This window comes from Tamandua tetradactyla, chromosome 7 (genome assembly GCF_023851605.1).
Source record: "Tamandua tetradactyla isolate mTamTet1 chromosome 7, mTamTet1.pri, whole genome shotgun sequence".
Lineage (NCBI taxonomy): Eukaryota > Metazoa > Chordata > Mammalia > Pilosa > Myrmecophagidae > Tamandua > Tamandua tetradactyla.
In genome coordinates, this window is record NC_135333.1 from 38686250 (window position 1) to 38697860 (window position 11611).

General features: G+C 46.0%; 1 protein-coding gene across 1 annotated transcript; it reads right to left on the reverse strand.

Moving 5' to 3' along the window:
• Window positions 1-432: 432 nt before the first annotated feature.
• On the reverse strand, window positions 433-9115 carry RTL6 (retrotransposon Gag like 6). Its single transcript, XM_077169136.1, has 2 exons — window positions 8987-9115; window positions 433-8691 (listed from the first exon to the last, which is right to left on the reverse strand). Exon 2 carries the CDS (start codon window positions 8368-8370, stop codon window positions 7651-7653), a length of 720 nt encoding a protein of 239 aa, XP_077025251.1. The 5' UTR covers window positions 8371-8691; window positions 8987-9115; the 3' UTR covers window positions 433-7650.
• Between the last annotated feature and the right edge of the window lie 2496 nt (window positions 9116-11611).

Sequence of the window (11611 nt, forward strand, 5' to 3'; positions counted from 1 at the left end):
AAATAGGATTTGAATGAATAGAGATGTGCTTTGTTCCCAGAGTAGATGACTAAGCATTGCAAGGATATCAATTTTTTTTCAAAAAAGTTTATAGGATTCACTAAATTCCAATGAAAATTCTAACATAACTTTTTTAAATTCTAAAGTTTATCTGGAATGATCCAAATTTGTAAGAGTGTGTATCTGTATGTGTGTATGTGTATGTTTGCAAGGAAAAAAGACTGAAAGGAAATACAGATATTTTTCTGGTTGGTGAGACTGCAAGTGATTTTGCAATGGATTTCTTCTTTATCCATTCTAAACTTATAAAAATATTATATATATTTTAAATATATTTGTATATATAAATCCAAATAAATCAATAAATCTTCAAAAATTAGGTTCATCAGAAAAAAATTAAATGAACATATTTTGAGATGAAAAATTGTGAGCTTGCTCTCTGTGTGCGGGTAAAAACACGTCAAAGGAGACAAAATCCATTTCACGAGAAATTGGTGGCAAGGAGGGTGGACATGGATACACACCAGATTCCCCAGATAGGAAATCCAGAGCATGCTAGAACCCCAGTGCTAATGCAAGGGACATGCAGGGAATATGGAGGGACCTTGGGGAGCTGCTCAGGGTCAGGCACTGTATCTGTTGTCATAATTTCTAGTTCTCATTTCTGCCTTTGGCACCTTTATGACTCAAAACCCTTTTCAGTTTGCTCTATTATCTCTATCTACCAGGGAAGAATCATTCTATTTGTTGGTGGGCTGTCACAATACTGTTTTATCCTACATGCTTTATTTCTCCCACATGGACCCCAGGTTGTGTGGAGGCCTCTGGTTGTTTCTGCCCTGGTCCTCATGTGCGCACAGGGTTAATCAGGTCTATACCTAGGACTTTTCTTGTGGTAATTCCCTGGTGCATGCTATAGGACTGGGTTCCAGCCTCATGTGAATGATTCTGCATCTCTCCCTGGTCATAGGGAACAGCTCCATCAGGCCATAAACCCAAGCCAGAGGTTGGAGACTGGCCAGCCTCCATTCCAAGTACATGGTTCACACAAAATGCTTTTTAGGTGTTATTTTATATTTTCAGTTTTTTTCATTTCATTCCTGGTCCACAAAGATCTTCCTTCATTATCTGCAAATACTCATACATACATCGTGTGTGTGTGTTTTGTTGTTGGTTCACTAATGTGCTTGGAGCAGAATTAACGTATACCCTGTGGCATAATTACACATAAATATGAGAAACCCAAAGGGGATGGTTAAGAGGCAAGCTCTGGCATCCCAGTGACTAAACTCAGGTTCCAGAAATGGTCCAATTACCTGCATGACTATGGGCAAATTACTCAACCTCCCTAAGCCTATTTTCTTGTCTGTCAAGTGGGGATGATAAGACAAATACACGTTTTAGGTTACCGTGGGACTACATGTGACAGGTCAATAAGCAATGAACACAGATGCTCCTGGAATTTATAACTCCTATAAAAGTTGAGAGTAAGATCAAAGTGTCGGTAACCATCAATAAAACTATATAACATTGTTCTGGAAGTTCCAAACCATGAAGTGAGAGAGGAATACCAATAAAAAGCATAAGTAATGGAATGGACTGTCATAGGTCACCTTCCCTGGGAAACAGACTCTGAGACAAAGAGTTGCCAGCAGTGGGTTTACTAGGATGAGCTTTTGGGAGCAATACCTCTGGCAGGGCGAAGGCAGCAGGACTGAGCAAAGGGAGGAGTCAGGTTGTGATGGAGTCACAACAACAGCCTCAGCCCATCTCATGGGGAGCTCTGAAGTTGGAATGGCCCTTCAAAGCAGCCTCACACAGACTGGTCCTGTATTGTATGCTGCCACTGGGAGGAGGCAAAGCCTTGGATGAGGCAACTATTTCCTTTGAAGGCAAGTTCTGGGGTGTGTCAAATGAGAGCTGTCTGCTACCAACACTTCCAGCAAAGGGGAAAATGAGCATGGCAGTCCTGGAGGGGGTCCTGGGTGAAGCACCATGTCATCTTCTCCAAGAGCCAACAAATACCACTATTTAGAGATGATACTCTTGCCAATGAAAACTCAGAGGAATCAACTGGAAAGCCATTAAAACACTCTGCATTCAAAGAGGTGGTCAAATAAAGACCCACATTCCTATGTATCAGGAGTGACTTCTTAGTTAGTGTAAAGGAAACTGATCATATTCACAAAAGCAAAACATTCCCAAGGAAACATTTAGCTACTAGGATGTGTACTGCAGTATCACTAACAATGATGACAAAAAGTGTAAGCAAGTTAAATTTCCAAAAGAAAGTGATTGTTTAAATAAAGTGTGGCAAATTCAGAGATGGAATATTTTCATTCATTGGTAAATCAGGTTTCCAAAGAAAATGGCATGACAATCAGTGTGTCCTCACCACATACTAAGTCGAAAAAAAGCCAGGTTAACTGGGAGCATGTACAGCATGATCTCACTGTGTTAAAAAAGAAAAATATAGGACAAAATGGGTACGAGGTTAAGGTTCAAATGTTTCTAAGCCACCTCTTGGGAGGCTTTCTTGGCAGCAAAGCTCCTTTTGAATGTCCAAAATCCTCACACTATGCACCAAAATTAATTCCAGAAATAACTTTATTAAATCTAGAGGGGGAATAAAAGACCTTAAGTTTAAAGCAATGAAAGAAATTGCAAGTAATAGACGGACAGATTACAGACTTGCCAATTCTTGCCTCTCCTTAGACCAGTGATTCTCAAAGGGGAATGAGACTCTTTCACAGGAGTCTGTGAGGTAAAAACTGCTTTCATAATAATACTAAAATGTGACTTGCCCTTTTCTCTCCCTGGCTCATGAGTGCACAGTGGAACAGAGACCACTTGACATGTGAACATGGAATAGTGCAAAACATGAAAGGCAGAAGCAGATATGAAGTTTCAGCTGTGAGACATTAAAGAATTTTGGAATAATATAAAACAATGCCACTCTACCCAAAGATTTTTTTGTTTAGGGGAATAATTTTCATAAAATTTGCTATTCATGTTGATATGCAAGGAGTTTATTTTTATTTTCAAATTAATATTTTTATCACTTAATGATATATTAAGATGATAAATATAACCCACATAAGCAGGTCCTCAGTGAGTTTTAAGATTGCAAAGGGATCCAGAGAACCAAAAGTCTGAGAACTACTGGCAGACCACAAGCACTTCAGCAGGGACTCTATCTCACCCATCCATACAGTCCCAGCACCCAGCACATCCAATCATGCAATTAATCCAAATGTTCACTAAGGACCTACTACATGGCAGGTGTTGTGATAGGTGCTAAGAAGACAGCTGTGAACAAAACAGACAAAATATACATGCCTTCATTGTTATAGAGTCTGGTGGGCATGGTGATAACAGTAGGAATGGATCAACTACATAAAAGAAAGTGAAACTTCACTAAATTAAAATACAAAAATATTAAAAAGCTGGAAACATGCAGTATATACAACACACAACTGATTAATATCTTTAATATATAACAAGTGCATACAAATTTATCAGGCCCCAGTAGATAAGAGCAAAGGACACCAACAATCCACAAAATAGGAAATATAGCTGCATAGCATGAAAAGATGTTCAACTTGCTAGAAACCAAAGAAATGCAAACTCAAATTACAACATCATAGTTTTGTTATCAAAATAGCAAATACTTGGCCAACTGACAATACCCAGAACTGGCAAGATGAGTGATGGGCACACTCACCCCTGCTAGTAGCAGAGCAAATTGACATCGACATTTCTGGAAACCAGTCTGACAATATGGAATAAAAGCCTAAAAAATTTTCATACTCTTTAACTCAATCATTCCACCTCGGAGAATCTATCCTAATGAAACAATCTGGTATTGGGGGAAAGCTTTAAACACAAAGACTGTCATCTATTTTTTAACTAAGAAAACCAGTACCAGCAGTGGTGACCAACCACCAGCCCTACTGTGCCTACAGCACGGACAAGCCTCACTTCCAACTAAAACCTGTGATGACATAGGCTAAGGCCCATGATATATGAAGTGAAAACAGCTACACAAAACTGTAATTACAGAAGGTGGCATCACAAGTATGCTAAAAAAAAAAGGCAAAGAAACCATGGTATGGGGGAGGGGGTGGCTAGAAAAGACACCAAAATATTAATTTTTACTTTTCTCTTTCCTCTACCTTATTTTCCAAAATTTCTACAACGTGGTTTACTTTTATAATGAAAAGACCCAGTACACTGTTCCTTGTTTCCTCAATGGCTCTACTGCAGACTGTAGCTGCACATGCCCCAACTGCCACAACACTACCATCAGGGCCCAAGATACAACGCAGGAGAGGTCAGTTCCATTTACACTAACAGGAGACTCACGGAATCCACCCTGAACGCCAAGACTCCCCCTATACTGGCAACCTTTTCTGGTTGGCCCAACTATTTGCTTTCCACTTACTCTCCCCAGGAGTCCCAACTTGCCTCTTCATCTCTAAGCCCCCAAACCAATGCTTCCCTAAGAAGGAAACATACAGCTTGGGTTGTCAGATAGAAAGGTTCTCTTACACCACAAGCTCTACCCCAGTAAGTGGCCCCAGCCAGGTCCTTTGACACAACCAGAGGGCTTGCTCCCTTAAGTATCATCCAACTCTCCCCACTCCCCCCCCCGCCAGGCTTAAGTACCAGGATTATAGCCATAAGGTAGGTGGTTGTCTGTCACCCTGACACCAGGAACGTGTCACCTGCACAAGGCTGTCTTCCCACACCTCAGAAATGCTCCATATACTTACCCGGGATCAATGAGATGGGTCTTTGCTGTTTCCTAGCAGCCACCAAAATGCTTTAGGACTTTAAATTAATCCCAGGGTCACACTCTACATTAGGCCAGGGAGACACACCGTATTCTATATCCTATCTCAAATTATACCCTCCTCTACAAAGAAGCTTACTTACCAGGTGGGTTATCATGTAGATGTGGAAGCAGTCACAAAATAGTCCAGATAATATGTTGACACCATGAAAACACCTAAAACTTTCCTTCACATGCACTGTTTAACACTAAAATCTCCTGGACCTTTTATAAATCAATACCTCTGTTCTCTTAAGTTTAGAAAACTTGTAACCCCAAAATATATACAAACATCTCGCCTCCTGCACTTTCTTCTTCAGCTTCAGCCTTGGTCACTCTGGGCTCATGTGGGGCTGATGGAGCCTGGGTCTCATCCTCACCAGTTGGGGACTAAGGGGTCTTCCATTAGAACCATAGCAGGCTCCTCAGCACAGTGGGGCTTCCTCCCAGTCTAATATGGAACCCCCTGACCCTCTCTCATCTGCTCCATTTTCCAGAGTTGTAGGAAGCTATCAAGAAGGTCACAAATGTACAACAGCACTAATCCCAAGCCCACAAATGAAAGCACCAAGAGACACAACACAATCAAATCACCAAAGCCAACGAAGCCCAAAGCAGCAGCTTGGACCACAGCCCAGACACAGGGGGCCCAGTCATGGACACAGACGTGGACACGGACAGGAAGTTAGCTGTGGCACGCATGGCTCTGGCCTCATCTGCAGCAGCACAACTTGGAAACACAACTCCCAGTGCAAGTACAGGAGCACTTTCAAAATATCACAGCAGGCTTCCTTCTCCCCAGGTACCACTGTACTCCTTCATCTGTGAGCACCCCTACCTGGTAGGTACACATTCTACTAATGCAACTGCTAGAGTTCAAGAGAACTGAGCACAAAGAGAAAGTGACCTGTGTACCTCCTGCCACTTATGGTGGCCACACTGTGACTCTCCTTCAGGAATGTGTAATGAGCACCATGGTCTCACCTGCACAACCTTGGCTGGAATCAGGGGAACATGAGGCCTGTATTCAGGCAGTTGTTCAGCAGGGCGACTGGGCTAACAGAATTTACAATGAGCGGGCGGCAGTAATCCATGGCCCCAACCAACCACTGAACATCCTTGACCTTGCAAGGCAGTGGGTGCTTCAGGAACACAGTCACTTCCCAGCATCATCAAAACTCTTAGGGAAGAGAGGATGGGTTCTGGTACCCAACCTCCAGGTATCTCAAGAGGTACATCTCTGGGTTGGTGCAGAGGCTATTCCTCTGCAGGCAAGCCAGGACAACCTAGATTAGGGGCAGGTGAACCCAGGATGGTCCAGGTGGCCATGTAAATGCAGTTCATTTGGAAACTAAAGATGGCAGAGACATCATAGTTTAAAGGGGTTGGCCAGCTCTCATTTAGAAGTGGTTTCCTAGTCCACTTTGTGAGACGGCCCAAGGCCTTCCACCACTAAAAGGAATAGCTTTGTCCCTCCAAATTAGGACAGGACAGCCAGGCCTGCATTGTCATATTGGGACCGAAGTAGTCCACAGCTCTTCCCTTTTACAAATGCCACTGAAGCCCTGGCTAGGGCTGTATCCCCTTGCCCCAAGTGCTTAATGATGTATCCCAGAGAAAATGGGTTCCCTGTTATAATAGGGAGTACATGTTTCCCTGTAAGCAAGCTGGACATTTGACGGACAGCCCAGGCACTAGGAGGACATGCTGCATGGAGGTTTTAGAGACCAAGAGATGGTGTGGATGGCTTAAGGGTCTGAGCAAGAGCCACATACCACCCAAGGGTGGAAGAGAATAGTCTCAAGCCAGAGAAGACCCAGCAACAGCCAGTGGTATGGGGTCAAGAGTAGGGGGTGACTGAACACTAGCAGCTTGTTGAGATCTTGGGTACAGAAGTGAATCAGTAGTGTTAACCAGTCAGCCTGCAGTCAGTCTCAGGCTTGGATACCGGGATCTGCTGCTTCTGTCTGCTTGATGGAGCCGCCCAGTGGCCCAAAGTCCATAAGGACCATATTTGGTAGGCAAGTTCCAGATGCCCCAAATTTCTGGAGCTATCAAAACACTGCCAGATAAAGCCAGGCATTAACAAAGATGCACCCTCCAGGGAACACTCTCTTTAGCTGCAGTATTAGGTCTTTCTCAGGGGCAGAAGCAGGGCATACTGGAATGCATTTTTGTGTACAAAGTGAGGCTTACCACCGGGAAATGCCAGATCTATACTCCCCAGCAGTGATCACTTCACCATGGACAACAGGGTTGAGGCCCCTGCCTGCTACAGAGTCCTGGCCAGGCTGGTGACCTTGTGGTGCAGGAAGCCAGATCCCTCCCTCCAGGTATACACACTGGGTCACCAGCTTAGCTAGACTGGCCTCTCTGTCCAGAGTTCATAGGTGAAAACAGAGCAATCAGGTGGGTGTTGCCCTGGGGGCTGTAGAGGGTAGAGAAGTATCCATGAACCTAGTGAGGCTGGGGGGCAGGAGGGCAGCCAAATGGTCCGTAAGCATGTTGCGGAGTCATGTGACTGAATGGCAGAGGTACAGTCATTAGAAGAGTTGGGGTTGCAAGCAAGAGGGGGAAGCATGCATTGAGCTGCAGGTACAAAGCTAGCACACAACAGCAGGAAGCACAGCAAGGGGGGGGGGGGGTCACTGAGGCGCCCAAGAGGGATGGAAGCTCTCCTGATGGAACAGGTCTGGAGAGGCAGGAAGAGATGTCTTCGAACAAGGGCTGCGCTGTTGGACAGACATTTCTTTTACGCAGCAAAGAGCAGGTGCTACCTGGGTGGCTGCGGATGCTATTAGAGTGGCAGCAGATTCTTAAAGGTTCTGTGCTCGGGTGGGCAGGGCCGGAGCTGGACTAGTCCCATTCGAGGCTGGATGCACAGGGCATGGCCCTGTGCCTGTGGCAGCCAACTGGCGGCACAGCATTTGCCGTTCTCGCACAGCCCGATTGGAGGCAGAAATCTTTCTGATTTGGGCCCTCCGGGCATGTCGGAGTGGGGACTTGTAGGTTCTCCGCAACTCTGCCAGGAATCCCTGATAGTTGTTTCGTAAGGGGCTGTCAGGCTGCATGTGGGGTATGGCCCACTTCTCTGCCTCCCCAGTCAGTCGAGACACAAGGAATGCCACTCGCTCGGCCTCACCTGGGAACCGTGAGGCCTGGAAGATCATGAATCTGTCCATCTGCATCAAGAACCCTGCCAACTGACCGGGGTCTCCAGAAAAGGGTTCCGGCAGAGAGGTAGGAGGTGTGGTCATTGGTCGAGTCCCATTTGAGGTAATTGCAGACATGGGGGGGGTGATCTGGAGAGCCCCGGGGATCCGCGCTCTTGTACGCAACAAGGTCAGCTCAGCCATCACACTCTCCAGCATGTTGGTGAGATTGGCCTTTTCAGCTCGCAGGGTAGAGGCCTCCCGCCTCAAGGCAGAGTTGGTGAGACGCAGGGATGTCAAGGTGTCAATGACATCATCCATCTGGGCATTTGTAGAAGCTGCAGGGGTCGAGGTTTCAGGTTTTGATGTCTGGGGTTGGACCATGTTGACGAGAGGTCAGCTAAACACTGAGGCCAAAGGGGATGGGTTAAGGGGTATATGGGTTACCCCAAATGTGAGAAACAGTGATGGTAAAATAGGACTAGACCCAAAGAGATATTAAGGAAGGGGGGTGGGGGGATTCCAGTTGGAGAGTAGCTGACAAGACCAAACAAGAGCACAGGAATTGATGGGCTCTAGAGATGGAGTCCCAGCAGGCGGTGCAGGCCCTTCAGGCCCTAAGCCCCACTCCAAGGTGCAGCTCCTTGACTACGGGTCTCACCAGGCCAATGCCAGCTGGAGAGGAAGATGGACTTGTCCTGGACCCTGAGGGATTAAAAAAATATTTAAAAGAAGGTTCGATTGCAGAAAGGGAGATAGAAAGAAGAGCAGCAGTACAGGGAGGCCGAGCGTGGGAGGCAAGGCCGTGCACAAAGCCCAGAAGGCCCCACCCGCGCCGGGCCCTCCCCGCCCGGAGAACAAAGAGCGCGCTGCACCTGCGGCGAGGGGCGCGGGACAACAACGGGGGACGGCTCCCTGGGCCACCACAATGGCGGCGGGCGGGAAGCGGGAACGAGCCAGCGCAAGGCGGCGGGGCTCCAGGGGCGGTAGGCGCGTGTACCTGGGATCTCCACGGCTCTGTCAGCCCCGCCGGCCGCGACCAAGATGGCCTGAGCCGGGGACGCCGGGCGGGCCGATGATGCACAGCGGCGGCCCGCCCAGAACTGCTTCCCGGTCAGGTCAGGCGCGGGCGGTGGCAGCGGCGCGCGGCCTCTGGCAGGTGCTGGCGCGGGGACCGGGGATCCCCGGCCGCGAGCCGCGGCGGAGGGTGAGTCACTGAGCGGCCTTTGTGTGGGCAGGCCCGGGCGGCCGCAGCGACTGCATGCGGGCCTCGCGCGGGTCCAGCGGGTTACCATGGAGACGGCCCGCTCCAAGGATCGCGGCGGCGACCGCCGAGGGTTGGTCCCGGAAGTGACGTAACATGCCCGCGCCGGGCCGTCTCACTGCCTCGGCACCATCTGCTTCTTCTCCGCTCTTCTTTTTCGCTCAGCTGCTGATCAGTGATAGCTGTGGTTACTATTTATGATTTGGGGAGGTGCTTTCCCTTTATTCTCTTTGACTCTGCTTGCAAAACCTTTTTTGGGGGTGTTGTAATTTTTTTTCTTTTTATTGTAATTTAAATATGAATGCAACATAATGTATATTCGTTGTGGTAATTTTTTTTTCAAGGAACCAAAATTCATATATTTGAAAGATTAATAACCATAGTCTGGGTTTTTGGAGAGTTTCTGGCGCCAACAAAAGAAAAATATAAGGGTGACATGACAACAAGTACAGCTGCTCACGGAGTGTTGTACAGTAAATAACGTGTAGGCCTCTTTTGCTGGAACATGGGTTTGTGTTGGGAATAGGAAAATATTATAAGCTTACAAATATAGACAAAAGTTTGTATCTCTGGGCAACTGTAAAATACAGCCTCTAAGTACTCAGTTACCATTGTGAAATTGGCATATGTCAGGGGGTGCTTTTGTCCACCAATCTGCCATAGGGTTTTGGAGGCTGAGGTTCACTTGGGGAGAATCAAGAAACAATACAAGATGGAAACCACTCCAGAAATTTCAGAACAGACTCAAGTCCAAGATGATTCCTCTGGTCTTTTCCTTCCTCTTGTACTTTCCTAACCCTATAATGATTGGCTCCCACATGGAAGTAACGGTCTTCCTGAAGACAGGCCGCTGGTAATCTCACTGTCAGATGGCAAAGCACATGGTAGTGTTTGCTGGTCTCTCCCTTCTCTTCTCTGTTTCATTGCTCCCAGTTTCTGGCTTCCATGTCTTTCTCTCTGCTTCTGTTACTTTAACAGCTTCTGTGGCTTTTTTTTTTTTTAATCTCACTGTAAATTTTGGTAAAGCAGATTAAGTGCAAAAGAAAACTTTGAATCACTCCGAGTTCTTCATCTTGAAATAGCAAATAGTAACATATTCTGTAGTTCCATCTAGTCATTTTTCTTTGATATGTTCTATTATAATACTTTTTGTACCATTTGAACTATTTTGTAACCGTAAAAGAACATTGAATTCTGAACACTTTCCCATTAAAGTTATTTCAAAAGCATGATTTTCAGTTATTGCCTTGTGTTCCATTGAATGTTCAGAACACAATGTTTTTAACCCTGGTCCTTTTGGTAGATTTCTGTCTGGTATTCCATGTTGACATTTTATATACCACTCTTGTATATAGGTCCCAGCTCCTCTCTCTGCCATGTTCCCCAGAGTAGGTGCCAAGAAGTGAAATTATGGGGCCAAAGTGTATGAACTCTGTGACTGGTGGTCTGAATGACTTTCCTGCTTGGCCTTGTTGAGCTGCTTCTGAGTTGCCAGTTCCAGGCTGGAGCACAGCTGAGCAGAGAAGACAGCATGCGGGTCTTGGATGGTCACAACTGCAAAGAGCCTAAAGCCTCTGAAAGCCATCTGCACTCCTTGGGCAGGTTTGGCACAGAGCTGAATAAATGCCTTTACAGTTTTCTCTTCTATAAAATGAGAATTAGGCCATCAGGATATGAGTATTTGGAGAGTATAATCCAGCTGTCCCCATAACTGTGTCTGCCCCAATATAACAAAGGGTGTAATTTCTGTGGTCACCTCCCCAGGTCACTGAAACTGTTCACACACATGAAGTATTTGTGAAACTTCGGGTGTGATTGACACCATAATCCTTCAATTCTCAGGTGCACTGAATGTAAAGTACACCCTGGTTTCAGAAGTGACAAAACAGGAAATTGAGGATATATGTAATTTACTTGTATTTTCCCCTTATTTCAGATAGGATAGTAGGTGGCACCCATAAAAATAGAGCAAAATAAAAATATTTTTTTAATAAAAAAAAGGATATTTGGCTTCTGGCCAGATGATGCTATGATTCACGCTATGAGGCACTTCTGTGTTGTGAACACAGAACGATGATAAACTATACTAAGCCCAGCTTTGCAAGGAAAATCACTGCCCTACCCCCTACATGGTACAAACCATTCAGGGGTGAAAATTTCCCTGACAATGTATGGTGTGACTCCTGGAGATAAGCTTGGCCCTGGCACCTTGGGATCCACCACACTGTCCTGACCAAAAGAGTGGGGAAAGAGTGTAATAAAATAAGGCATCAGGGGCCAAGAGAGATCAAATGGAATCAAGAGGTTATTCTGGAGTCTGTTCTTATGCAAGCTTTGGTTAGATCGTGTTAATTGCTATGG